The 22,295-nt window shown below is 36.4% G+C and overlaps 2 protein-coding genes across 9 annotated transcripts; one reads left to right on the forward strand and one right to left on the reverse strand.

Annotated features, from left to right (window-relative positions):
• Nucleotides 1–145: 145 nt before the first annotated feature.
• Nucleotides 146–14,362, reverse strand: LOC137955804 (exocyst complex component SEC10b-like). Of its 2 annotated transcripts, XM_068802931.1 has the most exons (24): nucleotides 13,985–14,362; nucleotides 13,710–13,907; nucleotides 13,525–13,599; nucleotides 12,358–12,459; nucleotides 12,227–12,277; nucleotides 12,016–12,121; nucleotides 8,719–8,841; nucleotides 8,540–8,631; nucleotides 7,940–8,108; nucleotides 7,781–7,857; nucleotides 7,584–7,682; nucleotides 7,376–7,466; nucleotides 7,179–7,264; nucleotides 6,879–7,052; nucleotides 4,640–4,693; nucleotides 4,433–4,558; nucleotides 3,951–4,043; nucleotides 3,719–3,865; nucleotides 2,953–3,050; nucleotides 2,786–2,870; nucleotides 2,320–2,378; nucleotides 805–903; nucleotides 601–684; nucleotides 146–484 (listed from the first exon to the last, which is right to left on the reverse strand). In XM_068802931.1, exons 1-24 carry the CDS (start codon nucleotides 14,072–14,074, stop codon nucleotides 409–411), a joined length of 2,454 nt encoding a protein of 817 aa, XP_068659032.1. In that variant the 5' UTR covers nucleotides 14,075–14,362; the 3' UTR covers nucleotides 146–408. The 2 variants fall into 2 exon arrangements, with proteins under 2 accessions (XP_068659032.1, XP_068659031.1); XM_068802930.1 differs by lacking the exons at nucleotides 146–484; nucleotides 601–684; nucleotides 805–903; nucleotides 2,320–2,378; nucleotides 2,786–2,870 and having other exon boundaries at nucleotides 2,959–3,085; nucleotides 4,640–4,700; nucleotides 6,901–7,052.
• A 1,359-nt stretch (nucleotides 14,363–15,721) lies between these two features.
• Nucleotides 15,722–22,196, forward strand: LOC137955806 (3-methyl-2-oxobutanoate hydroxymethyltransferase 1, mitochondrial-like). Of its 7 annotated transcripts, none has more exons than XM_068802938.1 (8): nucleotides 15,722–15,882; nucleotides 16,023–16,226; nucleotides 16,909–16,989; nucleotides 18,671–18,751; nucleotides 19,651–20,372; nucleotides 20,474–20,620; nucleotides 21,550–21,603; nucleotides 21,722–22,196. In XM_068802938.1, the coding sequence occupies exons 5-8, from the start codon at nucleotides 19,737–19,739 to the stop codon at nucleotides 21,962–21,964; spliced, it is 1,080 nt and encodes a 359-aa protein (XP_068659039.1). In that variant the 5' UTR covers nucleotides 15,722–15,882; nucleotides 16,023–16,226; nucleotides 16,909–16,989; nucleotides 18,671–18,751; nucleotides 19,651–19,736; the 3' UTR covers nucleotides 21,965–22,196. The 7 variants fall into 7 exon arrangements, with proteins under 7 accessions (XP_068659039.1, XP_068659038.1, XP_068659037.1 ...); XM_068802937.1 differs by having other exon boundaries at nucleotides 18,671–18,747; XM_068802936.1 differs by lacking the exon at nucleotides 18,671–18,751 and having other exon boundaries at nucleotides 16,017–16,226.
• Nucleotides 22,197–22,295: the final 99 nt, after the last annotated feature.

Raw genomic sequence — 22,295 nt, forward strand, 5'->3', positions numbered from 1 at the left:
TCGTGGTGATCTTATGTTAGTTGGAATAAATGTTTACACCCTCATTTTATTTTTACATAATGGTCGATTTGATAGTTCATCTAACTCAAGAAGCACTATTATCGTGGTGATTTTGTAGAATATCGATGGATGTACCCAATTAAGAGATTTTATTGTAGAAGTTTATATTGACAGCAAAACTTTAACATTTTGCTCAATGGACTTGGATGGTATTGAAACGAAATTTAACCGGACAGATTCTAGACCAAATTCAGGAGCATTCATCAACCAACAATTCATTGACTTAAGTCTGGCTTTTGTACTACCAAAACGCCCAGTTCCTAGTAGAAGAAGCTCCTCTGATTATTTAGTGTCATTTTCTCTTAAATAGAACACATTCAACTGAATCTTCCTCCTGATCTTTTGTATCTAATTGTCTGCCATCAAATTGTTGAACCTTGAAGCTATTTTTGCAGTTTTAAAGTCATCTCTGAGTTGAATAAACCTGAAAATGGGGCCAACCCAGCCATCATTTAACACATCATAACTGTAGAGATTCTAGAAAATCCATGTCCTATGTCAGAGAAACCAATAAAGAGAAAAGAGTTCAACATTTCATACTTCAATGCATCTTTTCGGATACTTGGGTTTCCCTCGAACAATGTAGGAAGACTTTCTGGTGCTACAATGAAGACATTTGCCATGCTGAAAACAAGTAGATGTTTGTTAATTTGAAGCACAGAATTTACCACTCAGAAAAAGAAAAGCTCAACAAAACATTTCTAAGCAATAAATGAAATTCAGGCAGGAAAAGTTTCCACTTACATGCCCAACAGCTCAAATTTTTCATCAATGCTGGGAGCGTTGAAGCTCCTAAGGAACTCCCCATACTCAGTTATGTCACGCTTCAGCCGAAGACCACCACTGCACAGAAGACTTGGATCAGCAAACATAGGGAAAGACAGGTTCCAGAAATTTGCTGCCTGTCATTCAAATTTTCCCATTCAGCATTCTAATTAGTGATAATGTTATCCACTATCCCACATGCGCCCAGGACCTATTACTATTACAGAAATTTTCAAGGAAATTTTTTACTATTGTAGTTAAAATTTATCAAGATTAAGTGAGCCACTTCAGGTTGATTTCCTACTTTCAAAAACACAACTTGCAAAAAAGTAACATGGCAAAAAATCCATAGATCTAAGGCTTAGACTTAGTTTTCCTAAACCTCTAAGATTCATAAACAAGATTTTCACAAATGAAATTATAATAAACAAGGTAACAAGATTTCACATCATGCTGAAATGAAGGAAATACGCCCTATGAGGAAATTCTTTTGATATATGTATTGGAGTATGGAACTAACATGCGATAAGACATCAGTCAGGATATTATTTAGGTCAGTCCTCCCAGTTAAATAAGAACAATGTCCCATGACTGAAAGAAAGGATCCAAAATCTGCTCCACAGAAAGTGAACTTTTCCCTAATCTTAATTACATCGAACTAGCAAAGGTCCAAATGAAAATTGACAAAAATGTATTTGCCTAAATACTTAAAGACAACAACATAGTGAACTAAATGATTTACCTGATAACCCCATACCAGTCTCCTCTGGGTTTCAGAAGAGAAGAAAACAACAACAAAAAACCTTCAAATTTCAGTCACTCATTATTTGTTTTAATAGTATTAGTCAATCATCATCATCATCATCGTCACCACAGCACTTCACCACCATGTTGATCCTATATATAGTCCTCCTGCAGTCTCTGCATCATTTACTTCTCCATTTGCATAGTCTATTTCGAAGTTTTGCTCCACTCCTATCCAAGACTACATTTCCTCTATTTCTTGCCAGTCACTGACAGACAAAACTCTTCTGTTTGGAGAACTAGCTGGCCTCCCCTACAACAGGCACAGATCATCTTAAGATTTTCTCTATTACCCATTAGTTTGACTCAAATGTGTTCTCTTATTTGGTAATGTCTGATATGTTTGAAATAACTGAGGAAGTTTTCACACAACAGAATTGAATATCTACCATTTTTAAAAAAAAATCTCTACCATATTAAAAATTTGATACACAAGGGGCATTCGAAAATCCAACAAAATTTTGTCTATATATTGATCAGTAGGTACTATGACATGCTGCCCAAATATGATATTAGCTTCTTGCACTAACGGCCACAACAAATTCTGGGATCTACAGCATCTTCATATTCAATGCAGAAAGACGAATGTGGTATAAAAATGGCTGAACACTAAAACTAATAGACTAATAATATGTCATCTTTACCTAGAACAGACAGTTAAGATCCACAGTAGAGAATTAAATTCTTTACCTGGCACTAAAGGTGAACTTCAGCCAATGACTTACAAACCCTTTATGCAACCTGTTTCCCTGGAATTGACAAGCCACACTGTCAGTATTTTGACACACATAAAAATTTCTTTTCTACAGTATGGCAGTGAAGATATCAAGATTTAAAGGTCATCAATTTTTAATATTAATTTTAACTTAATCTAGTGGTCCAAAGAGACTCAATTACAATACTATTAAATGCCGTTTATGCTCATTGCTGTCATGCATCTCCTTCTCTTTGTGTGTACAGCTATCCATATGAATGAGAAGTTGTTTCACACAAATAATCAGAGACGCCCCAAAAGACACGCCAATATATATATATATATACATAATGTTTACAATTTTAAAGAAAATGATGCACAAAATCTTCAGTTAAAGCTACATGGGAAAGGAGATTTCATAAAGATTATTCATAGGAAATTGAAAATGCTAGTTAATATTACCAGTTCAGTCAGGAAAGCTTGTTTATTTTGGCCTTCTAAAGCAGTGAAGGCAGAATCAAGTACCCTCCAGAGATAAGCCACGACTCTGAAGATTACCCGAATAAATAAATAAACGAATACATTATATTAGTCCATTATGTAAGATCATTCTATGTACTGTTGAAAACCTTGTGCATGCATTTGTTGGCCTGTGGTCAGGTATCATTCCATCATCAGGAGTTCGATAGTCTGTGAGTTTCTGTTCAGAAGACAGAAGTCGCTCTACCTGCCCAAAAGAACACTTTTGGAACAGAATATAATCTGAAAAGTAGCTTGAATAAGAAACCAAAAGTGAAGTGGATATAAACCAGTCAAGGTAAAATTAAAGTTCAACAAAAAGCATAACTGAAAAAGCAGAGTGAAGTGAATAGAAATTTTTATCACATATTTCGCCTGTGCAGTAATCTATCAGCCATTAGATGGAATTTACCACAACATGAACCTTTCTTTTCTGGAAAAATAATGTGAACATTAATAATGTAAGTTTAGCTTCAGAGATTCAGTTGACTAGTTAACTTTGCTACATAAGGAATTAGATCTATCACTTTTTTCTCTCTACTACCTCCCCGAGCATAAGATGGACAACAGTTAAGCAAACCACTTAGAATCTGGATATTGCTACTTGCCTAAGAAGAAGAAGAAGAAGAAGAAGAAGCAACCCAAGACAAGATAACCCAACTTTGCCACTCAGATACTGACAAGTATAATTTCTTAATTGGATGAGGAACACTATGTTAGCTAACATGCCTCTCTCAAACCATCAGTGCACTAGTGATTGCTGTCAACCATCACCCACTAGCAACTAGAAAAGCTAGGTATTACACAGTTCTATCATATGCCAGTGACAGACAGATTTTATGTAAAATTCAGTATGAGATTTTGTAAAATACATGCCTCAGCCATCACAGTTTCAATGCATTGTTGAAGCCCCTTGAAAGCAGCTGCCTCTGCACGTGACATAGCCGTCACCATTTCTTCACATGAAGCAGCATGTGCACCATCGACATGTAGTAAAAGCCGAGCAATTGAGTTTGTGAAGTACTGGTAAAAAATAAGGGTTTTGTATCAGTATTATGAATCAGAATTTACGACAATCTTTGAAAATAGGAATACAGCATGGACGTGCTTGTTGAACAATGGCCACACTGCTAGCACAACGTTGTACAGCCACCATAAATGATCTGAAACTACTTTCACCAGCAGCTGCAGCAGCCTCTGCCTGCACATCAATCATCAACTATAGCTCAACGGCTGAAGCAAAACCAAAAACCTTGGGTCTCAAAAAGAACAAAAAGACGGGAAATTCATAAAGTGATTTGCCTTAAAAATGCATGATTAGTGTTTAACAAGAAAAATATTGGTTCCAAAAGACTCTTTTCTTTTTTTGAGGTCCAGATGACACTGAAAAGTGATACACATTATTGATTGTGACACAAGAACCTTGACAAATATTTTATTTTATTTTTGAAAGAAAATGTATAAGTTATATAAAAAGATGAAGATTAGAACCTAGACAAATATGTTACACCAGTTATTGCCACTTCTTATTGATAAATAAGCATTAAAAAAAAAGCATATAAAATATGGAAGTGAAGAGTATAATCCTACAGCAGATGCAGCAGCAGCCACCCTTCTACTGACAATTGAGCCAATCATGAATCTTTCCCGCATTGAAGCAGCTTCATTTAAGCTCTCACAGGCATGCTCAAGTCCATCAGTTATGTATTTGCTCACCTAAAAGAACAAAAGACTAAGCTCATCATACAAACATTAAATGCTGACAAACTAACACACAGAAATCTACATGGAACTTACTTGATCAAGGAGGCAAGTAAATACTAATTTCACATTTGCTGCAAGAGTGGCAGGCTGCATGCTGAAACCAAATATCCATTCAGAAGGAAAGGACATCAATAAGTTAAAATTCACTGGTAAGAAAATTCTTCAGGAAAATGCTAGCAAGAAAAATAACAATCCTCCAAAACAGCAAAAATAATTTTTTTTGCTTCGTTTTTTTTTTTTTTTTTTTTTTTTTTTTTTTTTTTTTTTTTGTGGGGGGGGGTGACTAGGTCTGAGATGAATTAAGAAAGTCTGAAACCCTCTCTTAACTGGTACAATAGTTTGCATCTATAATGTGTACATCATATTAGATGCTCTGAAATTCAAAGTTATGTGCATGTTAAATAATTTATCAGACCTCATGAACCAATATGATGTTATCATGAATTTTCTGCCTAAATAAACAAAAGATTCTTACCCACTTATCATACTAATAACAATTTTTCTTGAAACCATATTTTATAACTCAATATTCAAGATCACAAAATTATCAATTATATAAATGAAAGGCTGTTTTCACTATAGGCCACATCTCTGCTTGGCTTCACTCTAGGAAGGAGTTCTTTGCTCTCTCTGGGCTCTCACTCAGGAAAAAATGGAGCACCATTGCACAGTTGGGAGTTCCGTCGAAGCCTCCAAAAATGCAGGAATAGCGACCCCTTGATCCGGGTTACATCAAGATGAATTTCGAAGGTAGTTCCCTCGGTAACCCTAGTTTGGCTGGTTATGGTGGGGCCTTCCATGACTCGGACGGTACCTTGCTTTTATCCTATTCCGGTCCTATGGGCATTGCGGACTCCACTGTTGTTGAGCTTAAGGCCCTCTTTAGAGGCTTCATCATCTTTCGTGAGCATTTCTCTGGGCCGCTCCACATTGAGGGAGACTCCTTGGTGATCTTCGGACGGTTCTCCTCTCCCTCTCCCCCGCCATGTCATCACGGGGATGCTTACTACTCCATTTTGGACATTCTTCCTCTTATTACCTGTATTTGGTCCCATGTTCCCTGATCTGCAAATTCTGTTGCAGATGGTTGTGCTAAGCAAGGGGCCTCCCTCCATGCTCCTCTTGTAAGGGGGAAGCCCGCCTAATCTTGTTTTTGTTTATAGTTTAATGAATTCATCATTTTCTCAAAAAAAAAAAAAAAAGGTTGTTTTCAGGTAATTGACTTATACCTTTCAAGTAATCTCCACTTAGATTATGCAAGGTTCTGAATTAAGCAAAATTTAAAAATATTTAATCTAAGAACCCATACAATTAATACCCTATACTCCAAACTGACAACCAAAAAGTCTTGTAAGTGATTAGAGCCTATGAATCATTTAAATTACAACTTCAATCAGTTGTTAAAACGTATGAATTGAAAAAAGAAAATGATTTAGTCACAGAAATATGAATTTCTCACAAATGATTTTTTTAATTATTTAAAGAAATGATAGTTTTAAATGACATTTCAAATCAAACTAAGATAGCCAGTTTATCTTTGACGTGACATCTGTGATCTTGGGTACCTTAAAAAAGTACTTGTTGGAAGATATGATGTAATTAGGGTGGCATTGACGTAATTAGTTTATGTTTTAAGTCTCTTTTTCACTCTTACTAGGGTGAAGAGTATAATTGTAATATTGTACTTTTATCATTCATAAATAGAGCTTAAGAGGGAGGGTTTGGATCAAGTCCATAACCCTATTTTTCTCCCCTTTTCTTCCTTTTCTTCTTTACCGAAGATGTGATCCATAGAATCCTGAAAATCAATAATACCCAAGACTGAGGTACATAACCTTGCCTAAAACTACATCAAGAGCAAACAAAGGAAGACATTTAACTGATAATGCACCAATACATAGGTAACTAAAAATATGATCAGAGATTGGGCCTTCGGCTGAATGGCCATATGGGGGTTTCTAGTGTGGATCTTAGGTTCAAGTCTCTCAAAGGTAAGGGGTTTAAAATTAAAACTACAGATATGACCTGATATTGCTAGAGCACTTGTCCAGATGCAAAAAGATTGGCCGAATCTGATTCGACCGTTATTCCAAACCGTAAGCAAAAATTGGTTAGCTTTTCAAACATTAAATGACGCAATATTTTGCTCAATCCATGACTAGAATGGTTGTAGAACAATCAATCAAAGAAGAATCATAGCAGCTAAACTATTTTTCTAACTGTAAATGCTTCCTTGTTATGCTCATAAATTTTGTTTAAGAAAATGTTTCACCTGGGAAGAAAACAAATTGCACCTAGAAATTGATTCTTCATTCCAACGAACAAGCTCTGTTACCACAGTCACAAATATTTGCTGGTGAGAAGGAGGGCTTGAAGCACCTTTAGCATGAGAGATTGTGCCAGTTGAATCATATTGTTGTTGCCCTTCAACATGTAACTCTTCCATCTGACAAATAAAGACAAAGTAAACAACAGCTGATGGAATGGATCTGTTTCTACTCTAATGCTCTATTATTTTGAAAGAAAAATAAAAACTTGAAACAGTAACACAATTTTATCAGGTACATAGAACCTTCGCCTGATAGAGTTGTCCAAGGGATGCCTGCTCATGTTCAGGATAATCATCTTTGTGAATAGAAAACAAGGACTCTGTGACACCTGAACAAAACATGAAACATATGCAATGAATAAATAAATAGATCTACTAGAACTAGAAACAATATCATCAAATAGTACAAATTCAGTGAATTTCAAAAAAAAAAAAATTACCTTCAACATCCAAGTCACCACATCCCACTGCTCTCAAGTCTTTGGCGAGTTCTTGTGTCTTTTCATATGCCACAGCTAAACCTCTGAGATACTACAGCATCATGTCAAGTAGGACATAAGTTAACATCTAAAAATTATCCCCACCATAGAACAAAAGTAGAAGAGGATAGTGCTTTTTATGAATGGATATTGTATTATTTCAACTCACTAATAGAAGCCCTCCTTCTTCAACAGGAGGTAAGTTCACCAAAGATGGCTTCACCAACAACTTATCTAAAATGGCTGAGACCCTCTGCTCTAGAACCCTCTGGCAGACCAAGCACAACATAATTATGGAAAGAAGATCAACTCAAACAATAGACAGGAAAAAGGAGGAAAGAGAAACAAAAGTATCACTTTGAATACCTGTACAAGTATTGACATGACATCATTTGGAGAAGGGAATACCGCCATTATTGTCGCAGCTTCTTTCCGCACAGTCTCTATCACATAACCATAAAAAGGCTTTAACTCATCTCCAGCAATCATAAACCCTTCTTACAGTTAAGCAAGACAAGGAAAAACCTGTTATTTCTTTGTAGAGCTGAGAAAGACCGTGTGCAAGATTTTTAGGTCCCGCTTGCAAATCCTGATCACCAAGAACCATCCTGACATCGGCATTCATGACTTCGACATCAAGAAACATTGGTCTGGTTATTACATAATGTTGCATGGCACTAGTACCCCTGTTAAACTGCACACACAAAACAATGAATAATAAAATGAAACAACAGATTAACCTCATTCATTAAACTTCAAATGAACCAAAAAAGTATTAAGAATCTGACTGTAAGTTTACGGGGAATCCAACAGGTAGTTGAGAAAAAGGTCATCAAGGCTAAACTAGAATGAAACTGAAAATAGATGGTCTCAGCATGCTATAAAAAGAATTACAGAGGCAAAAGACCTCATACAGGGCCATTACTATTCATTGCAAACATTCATTAAACTATTTGCACCAATAAGAAATGAGGAGAGACAAAATATAAGGTTCTTGAGAATTCGGAAAATAATTTCTCAGAAACTAAAAAAATAAAGAATTTTGAAAGTAATACATCATATGCAGAACACAGGCAGATCAAAAGGCAAAGCAATATCAAAAGAAAGCAGTGACTTTCAGAGAACCTGTGACAGGATTTTAGCACATTCCCCCATTGTTGACAATTCACGTTTCTGTGAGGCTGTGTCAAACCGATTCAACAATCTGTTTTCCAACTCTGAATGACAGTAGAAGACAAATAAAAGATAATAATTACTGGGTCTTAAATGATTAGACCAAAAAAAGAGTGGTGCTCTTTGCTGACCATTGCAGTACTCCTGAAGATTTGAGACAACAACTTCTAGTCCCCGGCTTGCATTAGCGGTTCCCACAACAGAAGACATAGATATACCACCATGTCTAACAACATCCTCCTCAGCAAAGGATCCTATAATTAGAAGAAAGGTTAAAATAGTTTCAGTTGTGCAGCAAGAGAAAATGACTCACGAGTTTTGACTAAAAGAAAGTAACAAATTTTTTGTTTCTTTTCTTTTCTTTTGTGGTTGGGGGTGGATATGATTAGAATAATGTAACAGAGGTATGCCGTATTCTAGTGCCACTGCTTTGAATTTGTGCACAAATCTCATACCTGAGCATTACAAAACACAGCCAATACACGATGACCCCAAACCCCAAGGATATATGCGTCATGGCAACTGATTAATGAGTTCAGTAATATTGAATTTATGGAAAAGAGAAATACTTCATTGACATCAATTACTTGTTGTAATCAGAGTACACTCTATTTATAATAAAAGAAGGTCGTAGAGTCCAATTACAATAAAATTACCATTGTCCCAATTACACCCAAACTCTAACACTTAAAGATAAATTCTAACATAATTAAATAACTCAATATAGATAAAAGATAAACATAACTAAAACTAAAACTCTTCTTTGACGTGACCATAAGATAAAATACTTTTGTGAGTCCTTCTTGATCTTCCAACTGATGTGATAAGGATGTCAGCTCATGGTAATCATTGTTGGTCCTACTTCTTATAGGCTTGGACCCATCTTGTGGGTCTTCCTTGGTCGTGTGACCCATCTTATAATAATCTTATATATGTAGGCCTTCCTTGGTCGTGTGGGCTTGAGCTTCTCTTCCAACTCTCCCCCTCAAGCTGGGGGTGAGAGAACAACATGAACTCTCAGCTTGCTGCAAATGATGTATAGCATATTTTTGTATAGAATGACACATCTTCCAATATGCCTTCATCTTTCAATATTTCCCCTCACGCTTTTGCGTCCTTCCATGAGACCCTGCGGCAGAAGTGAGAGTAAAAATCACTCCTAGCCGGTAAGTCATTGTTTCATACTCCAGTCCTAATGCTGGATGTAGGGCACACTCCGTCCTCTATCAGTAGTGTGTCTATCAGCATTGCTCTGAAGTGTCCACCACCGTGTCCCTCCACAAGACAATGACTCTCAAGTGGTAGGAGTCATAAAAGCCACTACAAGGGGGGGATAACATAGATGTAATAATAAGTTCCTCCGTCATAGACTTCTAACCACAAATAATTTTTATCTTTTTTACGGGGATGAAGTTCCTCTGTCATGGACTTCCAACCACAAATAATTTTGATCTTTTTGACGGGAATAAAGTTCCTCCATCATGGACTCTCAACCACAAATAATTTTGATTTTTTTGACGGTGTAAAATAAATGTTGACATGAGGCCACCTCTTCTTCAATAATAATGTCTCCAAAGAGACATAATAGTTGCAGCTGAATATAACACGACCATCTTCTAACACATATAACATGAACCAAAATAATAAACCTTGTAGAAGGACCCATGATCATAATCCGATATAAATATTTTTTCTTAGATGCACAAGCTTCATCTTTTGTGCTCCCCCTTTCTTGAATATTTTGGTCACATAAACTTATCCACAACATAAGGAATAAATACCTCTTTCTTGTATTGCTTGTACTTCTCCCCCTCAAGCTGGGAAGTAATGGCAGTGATCCCAACTTGAACCAAATATCATAGATGTAGCAATAGGCCCAAATAACAGAGATGTATAAATAAGCCCTCAAACCAGGGAGATGTGAGATATTTTCCTGATATATCAACTCAAAAAGTGACACAAAACAATCGGCTTAAATTCGGATTTTCAATGTAACAAAATACCAGTATGACCTTTGATTCTTACACTGCGAATATTTCTTTAAATATAGATCAGATTAACATGAAATTTTCTTATTATAAAAGTAGACTTAAATACCTTTCTTTCAAGTATAACTTCTCTTCATAAAATAGAATTATCAAAAGATAAATAATCTGATAGATTTAGGTCTCTGTCATCTGGCCGAGCTAAGTACTTTTCTCCTTTTTTTCCAAAATGACCATCGACTCTTCCAAGAACAATATCTCCTTATGAAAAAATCATACTGAGAATTAGTTGAATAGGTAAGAAAATAGACTTACGTATCTTTCTTTTGATATATAATTCTTCATATAAAGTCTCTTTCTTGATAGCATAAAATACCTAGGAAGTTGAGGTTTTCTGCTGCCGCTCGAACCTCTATTTCAATCTGACCTTTGCTGCTTCAAATATCGATTTCTGTTTGTAGATAACTCAGATAAAAAATTGGTTGAATAGGTAAAAGAATAGACTTACAGATCTTTCTTTTTATATATATTTCTCCATATAAAGTCTAGTTCTTGATAGCAAACAATACCTCAGAATCTGAAGATTGCTGCTGCTACTCGAACCTTTTTGCAATCTGACCTTCGCTCATTCAAATATCGACATATTTCTGTAGATAACTCCAATTGGAACAAATCGTTTTTCTTTGGAAATAGACTCATATATCTTTCCGTAAATATATAATTTGCAATATGAAAACTTCATATAGAGGTAAAAAACGCAAAGAAAACTACCGGTATAGGGACTGAAAAAAATAACTACGAACCTAGACTTAGGATTTAGGGTTTAGAGAAAAGGATCACATTATCTTCGTGAGTTGACCAAGTCAACTCACAAAACTTGCTCTGATACCATGTTGAATTTATGAAAAAGAGAAATACTTCATTGACATCAATTAATTATTATAATCAGAGTACATGAACTTCTATTTATAATAGAGGATGGTAGTAGAGTCCAATTACAATAAAACTACCCTTGTCCCAATTACACCCAAATTCTAACACTTAAAGATAAGTCCTAACATAATTAAATAACTCAATATAGATAAAAGACAAACATAACTCAAACTAAACCTCTTCTTTGACGTGACCATAAGATAAGATACTTTTGTGAGTCCTTCTTAATCTTCCAACTGATGTGATAAGGATGTCAGCTCATGGTAATCATTATGGGTCCTACTTTTATGGGTTTGGGCCCATCTCGTGGGCCTTCCTTGGTCGTGTGGGCTTGAGCTTTTCTTCCAACAAGTAATTTGCACACTAGTGCCACTTGTTCCTCAAACGGCACAAGGGCGTCCTGAATAAGCTTTTCACTCAAACTAAAATTGCAGTGTAAAAGAATCATCTTGTATAATGTAACCCACATGGGAAAAAAAAGTGGTCATATAACAAACAAGGCCAACTTACGCAATTTTTGAGTTATAGAAGCAGCCTCAGCAACGCGACTATCATCAGAAAACAAAGGAGAAAGTTCCATCAGGTAACCAGGACTGCTATTGAACTCCATCAAGTACTGCAGCCAAGACATTAGCATCAATGCACAAATAACTAAGTACATTAAACTCTTATATAATTACCACTAACATGATTTTAAAACCATAATTTTATTTTTAAACACCTTTATGAGCTCAATTGTTTGGCTTGCAGTTTCTCTCTGATAATCTGCACTCTGACAAGAAATAATCAAATTGGCATCATTAAAGATGAGTGCTAATCCACTCTCGTATCAGTGGGAAATTGAGGCCTTACCTGCAGATGGTCTCCAATTTTGGCAGCAGTCTGGCCCACACTGGAGATACGTGTATCCAGCCTTGCAAAGCTGTCAAAGAGGCCATCTACACCCTTTTCCAGCTGAAAATAAACATAAACAGAGTTTGCAATTAAAACAGAAGAAAGCATCATCTTCTCTCTCTTTCTCCTCTTCCTATTCCGAATTTATATGAATTAGACTAAAGAGGTTTTGGTTACAGCATAGAGCAACTTGGAATGAAACTTCTGTTGTTACACTCCATAACAAAACAGAACTTTTAAGAGACAAAGCCACGCTTTCTTCAAAAATAGTAGAGCTACATCCTTTTTCCTTCTTCTTCTTGACATTTTCTTATTTTTCAGAAACAAATAGCTGCTCAGTTTTTCAACTTAGTGCTCTTAAGCCTTTCTGATCTAGTCGCAATCGACATTATCTGCAACTTGGAATGAAAATTCTGTTGTTACACTCCATAATAAAACAAAATTTAAGAGAGAAAGCCATGCTTTCTTCAAAAATAGTTAAGCTACATCCTTTTCCCTTCTTCTTCCAAACATTTTCTTATTTCTCAGAAACAAATAACTGCTCAGTTTTCAACTTAGTGCTCCTACGCCTTTCTGAACTAGTCGCAATCAACATTACCTCAACTTTTCCCAACTATGTTGAGGCTAGCTACATGAATCCTCCCCCATTCTTCTTTTCACTAAGCTAATTCCATTCATAGGTCACTTTTTGCAAGTCCTTTTTGGTCACCTTCATCCATGTCAATTTTTGGCCTTCATCTAGTCCACATTGGTCTGTTAACTGACATGGACAAGATTTACCTCATAATTGAACTACTTCGTTCTCCTTGGACATGCCAAGTCCTCTGCAATGACTCTTGTTCTTTCTACTTGCAAACTCTTGTATTCCCCGCTAAGATCATTACTAATCATGGCTATCCAAGTTTTGTTACACATCCATCTTGATAGTTTCATGTCTGTGATCCTAATCGTCTATGGATGTTACTTCCTTATCACGGAAACACCATGTAGCACATGTTTTAACAAATTGTAACGCTAAATATTTCCTTTTTAATCATTTGTAGAGTTGAATTTAATACAACTTTGTGAATATAAGAAAATCGATAACATGGACATAAACAAATATTATAGAGAATCAAAACTAACCTCACTTAGTGTCTTCCTATGCTGCGCATCCTGACTGGACACTTCCCGTTTGAGATTGAAAAGTCTTCCATCAATCTTCAGTATAAGAACAAAAGAAAGGCAAATATATAAAAAGACACAAAGTTGCATTGGCACATAAAAAGGTAGTTGCGCACACTGTTCATCGGATGGCAATTCAACTATACCCGTTGACGAAGATCAACCAACTCCTTGCAAGAATCTTTAAACAAATCCAGGAGGGCATCTACTTTTGGAAACAGTGGGAGGGATGACCCTTGTGTTCCACGAAGATTCGCTTGTCCCTCATCACGATCATCCTCTTGAAATGAAGGAAGAAGCTCATTTACCAAGTTCCCGAACAATGCATCGAAGGAGAAGTCACCCTGTAATAATGTAACTCCTCAAATCGACGTCCAGGAAATCACGACACGACTAAAATGAATCACATAATTGTTTATACCTTGAAGTCTTCCAAATCCAAAATGAGTGGCGATGAGCTGACAGAAGAAGTCTTTGATGAAGACCTATGTCCTTGTTTTGTTTCTTTCATTTATTCGATTACTAGCCAGTCGATCTTCGGTTCTCAGGGTGGGTAAGAATACTCACCAGCGGTACGAAATTCACTCAAGAGAGCGGCGCGGCGCATGAAAATGGATGGCTTCCGGAACAGAGACACAGACCCAGCAAGGAGAAGAGGACGAGTCGGGTATAAGACGAAGAAAAGGAACTTTCGCCTAGCAGTTGGTCCTCGCTCGGTGGGTGATCGGAAAACACCAAAAGTGCGTTTATCTGGGCAATAGCAGAGACGGGCGCGCCTGCAATTGTAGCGGGTCCCAGAAAGAATGGACGGCTTTGTAGGCTGATGCTCACCGCCGGATTTGGTCGTTCTTAACGCCTTATCTCCCATACGATATTCGACTTCGAGACGAACCTCCCTGGATGCATCTCAGGTTCTGGAAACAATACTTACAGAGGTTTTAGAAATTTTACAACATACTTTTTTACATGATTAAGAATCAAATTAGTAGTGGTAAATAATTATGAACTTTCCAAGTAATTTAGTTACAGAAATATAATTAATATTTTTATTTTATATAATAATCATCAACTACTATATAACAAATCTACTTATTCTAAATAAAATATTTTATATTTACTCATAAATATTAAAGTTACTAATTTAATAAATACTTATATTAATTATAGAAAAATTTACCTGTGAATAAAATAATAAGTGAAAAAATATCCACGATTTTAAAAATCAGTGATAAAAATATTTTGTTTATAAATATTATACAAAATAAAATCCGTGACAACAAATAAAGAGAAGTGGAAAGAGAAAAAAAGTCATAAAATCATTTCTTTGTCACTTTCTATAAGCATGCTAAGAGAAAAATGATGTAATTAATATTTGTTAGGATTTTATCATATGGGTCGCTACCCAAGTCACGTAAGGGTTAACGTCAGGGTAGGTGTGAAGGCTAAGTATTACCTTATAAGTAAATCATTGATTGACGTGTATGATCAAGTTAAGTAGCCAAGTATAACAAATGCCTTTTGTTATTTCTCACTTAACCTATTTTAATTTTGTCCATTAAACGCTCTTCAATTTATAAGAATGGTACTTTCACCCTTACATCTTCTATGAGAATTAAAATCATGGACAAACCCATATACATATCTTAAGAATCAGAACTACAAATTCTAAGAAATTATGATAAATACATATACATGCATTCAAATTGCTTTTAAATATTTGACCTTTTAGGCATGAAATACCTGTCTTTAAGCAATGATTAGAGACAAAAGGATTTTAGACGGAACACCTTCCTTAATGGGTGTCATTGAAACTAATCACTGTCGAGACCCTCTTTATTTCAATGTTAATCATAATTTAACTTTGTCCTTTAGCTTTTACTAAAAGAAATTTAGGTATATTATATTTTTTATTTAAATAATTTAATTTTATTTTTAAAAATTGAAATTAGTTAGCTTATTTTTATTAATTAAAATTATGAATAAATATTAAAATTTAATACAAATAAATTGTAAATTTTGAATTGATTTATTTAGTTTATTATTTTAATATATAAATTTTTTTCAAAATTTATACAACATTGGCGATTTTATCCCGCGAGTAGAATTCACTTTTTTTTAACTGTGGTCTGTGAAGTCAACATCGCCGAAGAGGGGAAGACGAAAAGCACGAGGGCATCAAGATGGATCGGTAGATAAATTCTGAACAGAGTAATGAGAGGGCCAAATGTGATTTCCACAAAAGCTACCGAGCCATTTGGATTTCATCAGTTTTCTTATTCATAATAATCATCTTGAATTCATAAGGGACGATTGATGCAGGTATAGCGTCTGCAATGATCTTCTGGCCATGTTGCCACATCCTCATCATGATAACTTCGGTGCTTGTCTTAGATCTCATTTTCTTGGATTTTTAAGATTTTTTTTTTTTGTCTTTCTGTATTCTGTTATTCGAGTTTCAGGTCATCCCCAAATCCTGTATGCAGTCTGGACGTGCGGGTGACGTTATAAACTGAGGTTCTTTAAGACTACCAACAGGAGGTTGAAAACAAATCATATCCTGATCATCCTCACAAACAGTCACTAAGATTGGTGAAGCCAATGTTGATGGGTTCCTTACCTATTTATGTAAGATGGGCTTGGTGATGGTAGCTGGAAAGCAGTGGGTGAGTGAGAACAAGGAAATCTATCTGTTTACAACTTGCCTAGAGGATGAAATATCAATACAGAGAAAACTTTCCCGTCCTCATCTTGCCACCGATGGCGGAGTTTCTATAAGCCAAAAAGTTACTTTCTTTAAGAAAGAAAAGAAAAAAAAAGCACTTCAATGAAAACACGTGCGTTTGGAAAAAAAAAAAAGAATCTTGAATATCGTAGAAAATATAAAGTATAAACATAAATGTCCGGGAAGGATGCGGTTTCCCTTCTCTCTGCAGCCCCTCAGCTGCATGTCTTTCTCTTTGTGTAGACTATATACTTCCCTCCTTTAGCTTAATGCTTCCCCTATTCTTCTTCTCTATTCGACAGAGACTGGCTGATCTTGCAGCCTCTGCTATTGGTAAGTTTAGCGTACTTGACTTAGTTTACTATTCGTTGTTGTCCATTGTCGTAGATTGTCCTGTTAATGGCTACCCGTTGTCTAATGTGTTTTATCAGTTGTTTTTCTTTTCTGAGATTTATGTTTTCATTTTCTGAATATTCGGTTTGTTTATGTCCCTAACATGCTATATTGACAGACCTCCTCATATTTCTTGTTTCTACTCTCCAACCACTACCCAGCAGGTTTACAATTTAAATTCTTCACCAACCTAGCAAACTAACGTATTGCTGTGACTTCTGAATTCCCAGGCGTGTCCAGATACTGGAATCTGTGGGCTCATGCTCGGCGCGGAGTTACCCAGAATCCTTTGACGAATGAGTTGGCTAGAGGTAACTATTGTTGTGCTATACGAGAAAACATTTATACGGTGTTACCTAATTTTGGTGTTCCCATTTATGCGTTTGACACTGTAATGGATAAATATTTTTTCATTTTTTCGTCTTAATTTACACTCTCCAAGGCTGGAAAGGATACATATTTACTTTCCTTGTTTCATCTCTTAATTTACTTTAAACCACCATAGACGATATGTTGACTTCTGTGAGAAAATTTTAAAATTTCAAAATATCACTTGATGTTGGCCGACAACTTATCCCATATGAATTTGTTTATCAGCTCCTATAAATGAATTTATCTTTATTTAATTTTGTTTTATATACTTTTTTCATAACTATTGTTTGTGCATGAGGCATAGTTAGCACAGTAGTCCCATGTAAACCGTTCATAGCTCTCGACCATCTCATCTGCTGCTGTAAAGACTTACTGTAACTTGATATCTTCCACAAAGTGAGGCTGTATGCTAAGCCTTGCATCCATGATGCTCATTGACTGTGAATAGTTTAGGACATGGTCCTGCAGTCAAATTAGTAGTATATCTGTTGGTAAAAGTAGCCTTTTGCAGATATTTAGGGGTAGCCATCCTCGCTGTCTCCTCTCTCTTGTCGGGTACGGTTGCATCCCTCCTCTCTTATTAAAATCAATCTCACTTTTCAATTTTTTTTTATGATCAACCATTATTTAGTTTGAGTCCAACTTGCACTTGGCTCTAACTGCTCTTGTTGGGCATGTTTCCAGCTAGAAGTACATCATTAGAACTGTAAGTACATCTATCTAGGTGTCTTTCTTCCATGGTATACTAGTCTCATAAAGAATGCTTTACTGAAAGTATCTCTAGCAGTAATCAAGTTGTACACTTTATACCGTTTCAAGCTTAACCAGCCTCCAGATCATGCTTGAAGTTTACCTAATAAAACATATATACATACAACATACAGATGATTTTGGATTCATCATATTATCGAGTCTCTAGGAAGAAGATCGGATGCAAACGAATCAACAATTCACATTTCAAAGTTATGTGTCTCAATAGTTTATTAGGATTTATCTGCCCCATAATGAGAGGAAATACCCTGCCCATGAGGCCAACTTCCTCTCAGATCTTTCAATGGCTGGGCCCCAAAGGGATTCATTTGGTCTACCGTGGAAAAATGGAAGACCCAGATAGCTTGATAGAAAGGTCTAAACATCTCCCTCCTTTCTTTTCTTCCCTTCTTGTTCCCATGTGTTAAAATCTTGGATTCTAATCTTGCTCTTATTGATCCAGATAGTAAGTGAGATATTTTTACTAAGATCTTTTTAACTAATATTTTTCCTGTTGCTGTGATTGTTACTTTGAAATGAATAGGCTGGTCATTGTTGTCAATGTGATGCAATTTCAAGTTTGTTATCCTCTAGGAAATGTGGGTTTGCTCATTTTTGTTTTCCATTGACTAAAGCTGAAATAAATTCAGCCTCTTGTATGGACAAATAGAATTTGTCAATTTCCCCCCAAAAAAAAGGTATTTACAAATAGCTCACCCATGTCAGTTTTTAAAGTGTTTTCTCAAGATAAATCAATTTATGGAGCTATGGAGGATGCATTCATTGCTATATATGTAAAAAATAGTCCTCTAGAAACTGTTCACTGCCTGTTGAACCTTGCAACCAAGTCTAATATTGGTGATCTTGCAGCTTTAGAGCACAGTGAGCTCACTGGCACCCAACCGGGATATTTTCTGTCAGCACACTATGATTCTTTTATTTGACCTGTAGGTTGGAGCAATTACACTTCTTGACTTTAATTATTTGACTGTTTGATACATCTTGGATTCAGAGGATGATACTACCTTACAAACTAAAGATAAATTGAACGGTATGACCTGTGTAATTAATGTCAAGTAATCTTTAGTATCAATTACATTTGGATTTTGCATAACTGATACAGAGACCATGCTTCATTATTTGCAACCCCTGCCTTAACTTACAGAAAAGACTCACGATCAATTTGGCAGTGGGGTTTATCTGTTTGCTGTTCTGTCTGGGCTAATTACACAGTCAGATTTAACTGCTCTAATAGAGATTAGATGCAAGATACCCTGCTCTTATAAGCACCCTGCCTTGAAAAGAGAAGAGTAGATTGGATGTTCTTGAACTTCTTAATTGAATTGATGTGAGCTTCAGGTGGCTCAAGCTTGCATTGTGTGAAGTAGGATTAACTGGTAGGGTGCTTATTGAACAATTCTTGTGATTCAATCTTGATCTTTGTATTATGCTTTTAAGTTCTGGAATGCAACTAAAAGTAGTATAAGAAAAGAGAAATGGTCCAGGTCCTTGCATGGACTATACAGTGACAATCATTTGTCTTATAGTAAATATAAACCTAAGGAAATTGTGTGTCAGCCAATTCAAATTTTGAGTGAATAAATGGTCGTTGAGGTTTTTAGGCCTCATACCTGATTCTAAAGGGAGATCTGCCACTTCATGATTGTAAAGAGGACAATACAATTTTATTAGTAAAAAAGTGCATTGATAGGTTTTTAATGACTAATGTTGAAAAGGTGAGAGTATTTCTGTCTTTAAAGTTTTTAAGTAGGTTTTTATAAGCATAACCAAATGCACTTTATTAAATTAATCTAGACATTTTAATTAAATTCATTTTCTTGTCTTTGCAGTTTTGGTGCTGATATAAGATGACAAAACGTTTCTTCTTGTAACTTTTTCTTTGCTAATACTAAGGTTCCCTAAGTCTTTCATACAAATGGCCTTCCAGCCCACCATAGGCAAAATGCTTTCTGCAATCTTTAGAAATCAAAATCTCTTTCAGATTGGGCATAGAGTGGTTATGATGAGCAATATTCCAGAGAATACAGTATATGGGGGTCCAAAAGCTCAGAGCTCAATGCAGAGAGTTACTCTGAACCATTTGAAGCAAAAGCACCGCAATGGCATACCAATTACAGTTGTGACTGCCTATGACTACCCATCCGCTGTCCACCTTGATGAGGCTGGAATTGACGTATGTCTGGTTGGTGATTCCGCTGCTATGGTTGTTCATGGCCATGATACCACTCTTCCCATCACTCTCCAAGAGATGCTTGTTCACTGCCGTGCTGTTGCTCGGGGGGCTAAACGCCCACTCCTTGTGGGTGACCTTCCATTTGGTACCTACGAAGGCAGCCCCAGTCAGGCTATAGAGACAGCAGTTGCTTTCCTCAAGGAGGGGGCGATGGATGCTGTTAAGCTCGAAGGAGGGTCTCCTTCCAGGATTGCTGCTGCCAAGGCTATTGTGGAGGCAGGAATTGCTGTGATGGGACATGTGGGCCTCACACCTCAGGCCATCAGTGTTCTAGGTGGTTTTAAGCCTCAAGGCAGGAACATTGCAAGTGCTATCAAGGTAAGGGTATTTGATACTCTCTCTCTCTCTCTTTTTGTGTGTGCTTTTCTCAAAATCAGGTTTTCTGGCATTTATGCTCTTTGCTTCTGGATGCATCTCAGGTTGTGGAAACAGCACTTGCTCTACAAGATGCTGGATGTTTTTCGGTTGTTTTAGAATGTGTGCCAGCACCTGTAGCTGCAGCTGCAACTGCTGCCCTTCGAATTCCTACTGTAGGCATTGGAGCGGGCCCCTGCTGCAGTGGACAGGTTGGTTTCCTTCTTGTCTTCTTTTATTGAGGATTTTGGTTTTATACCAGAACTCGGTCAAATTATTGACTCTTTTGTGATGCATCAGACCATCCTACCTGAATAGAGCAATAATTTCTAAAGAATATGAAAACATATGAACCAGTTGAAGGTAAGAAATTTACAGGTTAGGTTGACCAAGAGTAACTATGAATTGACCTCCTGATGAATCTCTTTTGAGTTGTTAGTTAATGCTCTCATTCATGAGCATCATTAAAGATCTGGAGCCAACGCCCCTCTAGAATCAATTTCTTGCTCACTTCAACCAAGAAAGGTCGTGGACAATATGACTTCTAGGACGACATCAATTGTGTCAAAGTCAGCTTCTTTATAGCAGCGATCTCAATTATGTTCACAAACTAGAGGATATGCCAAAAGGCAGATGTAATACGTGTATCATAAGAATAATGGGGTTGACACTCATAAGTCAATTTAAAATATATGAAATTAGGAAGAACAGGAAGTAATTTTTTGCTTTAGTTTTTCTCAAAAAAAATAAAAAAATTTGTCAACGGTTCATTATAGGAGAGTTTATTTGGGACGTTAGTTTATTATTAAAAATAGTTAATTGTTATTAGAAAGTTCATGTTCGAGGCAAATATGTTGAGTATGAACTACTACTACTGTGAAAGAGGTTTGTAGCAAAAAGACATGAAGGAAAGTAAGAAAGCAAGGAAGATAAAAGAAGATAAAGAGGGGAAAAGGAAAGATACAGAGTGGTAGAAAGGGGAAGATCAAAGCACGGAGGGCATCCTTACCCTAAAGAAATACTGGAGAGTTAGAAATGGGAGTGCTACATATCCTTTCAGCAGATGCTACCAACCCACTTGGATTTCATCGACTTTGTGTTCACTTGATGATCCCGAATTCATGAGGTTCGATTGGTGCAGGTATTGGTCTACCATGATCTGCTGGGCCTGCTGCAGCATCCTCACCATGCTAAGGTTGGTGCTTGTCTTAGATATAGGACTGAGACTATCATTTTCTTGGATTATAATGAGTTATTTTTGGTCTTTCTGTGTTCTGTTATTCGAATCGGTTTTGCATTCACATTCTTTTCAGGTCACGCCCAAATTCTGTAAGAAGTATGGAAGCGTTGGTGATGTTATAAATAAGGCTCTTTCAGATTACAAAGAGGAGGTTGAGAACAAATCATTTCCTGGTCCTGCTCACACACCTTACAGGATTGGTGAAGCTGATTTTGATGGGTTCCTCACCGAGCTACATAAGATGGGCTTGAGTGAAGCAGCTTCTGCAGCAGCTGTAGCTGCTGTTGATGGTGTCTCGAAAGTAGAAGGTGAGTGACAACAAAGAAATCTTTCCGTTTACAACTTTGTGTAGAGGATAAAAAATCAATACGGAGGCACTCATTCCCTTAAACGAGAAGGCAACTCCCTTTTCCTTTTACCTTTTCTCCTTCTCTTGCCAGACAACTAGTGTTAAGAATTATTTTGCTTTATGTATAAGTACGAATTCATCTAGAAGTCATTGTGAATTTGAGACGATGAATGAGAAATTTGATCGTCAGCTTTGGCAAGTGTCGATTTAGCTTTAAAGACCAGAGATACCGGTAATGATTGATCGAAACACCACAATGATTGATCATTCTATTGAAACCTCTCATTTTGCCTTGTCC

This window comes from Aristolochia californica, unplaced genomic scaffold, assembly GCF_029961685.1.
Source record: "Aristolochia californica isolate CCGP_79_NKW_82.1479 unplaced genomic scaffold, dmAriCali1.0.hap1 SCAF_2, whole genome shotgun sequence".
In the NCBI taxonomy this organism is placed as follows: domain Eukaryota; kingdom Viridiplantae; phylum Streptophyta; class Magnoliopsida; order Piperales; family Aristolochiaceae; genus Aristolochia; species Aristolochia californica.

Bases quoted from the DNA above. Each gene is read 5' to 3' on its own strand.
- LOC137955804 (XM_068802931.1), bottom strand. From the start codon at position 14,074: ATGAAAGAAACAAAACAAGGACATAGGTCTTCATCAAAGACTTCTTCT. The intron at 7,265-7,375 runs GTAATTTTTTTT...TGTTTTGTTCAG, and splicing joins TGGTGACTTGGATGTTGAAG to GTGTCACAGAGTCCTTGTTT. The intron at 4,694-6,878 runs GTGAAACATTTT...TTCAGCATGCAG, and splicing joins GCAATTTGTTTTCTTCCCAG to CCTGCCACTCTTGCAGCAAA.
- LOC137955806 (XM_068802936.1), top strand. From the start codon at position 19,737: ATGGCCTTCCAGCCCACCATAGGCAAAATGCTTTCTGCAATCTTTAGA. The intron at 20,373-20,473 runs GTAAGGGTATTT...GATGCATCTCAG, and splicing joins ACATTGCAAGTGCTATCAAG to GTTGTGGAAACAGCACTTGC. The intron at 20,621-21,549 runs GTTGGTTTCCTT...CGATTGGTGCAG, and splicing joins GCCCCTGCTGCAGTGGACAG to GTATTGGTCTACCATGATCT.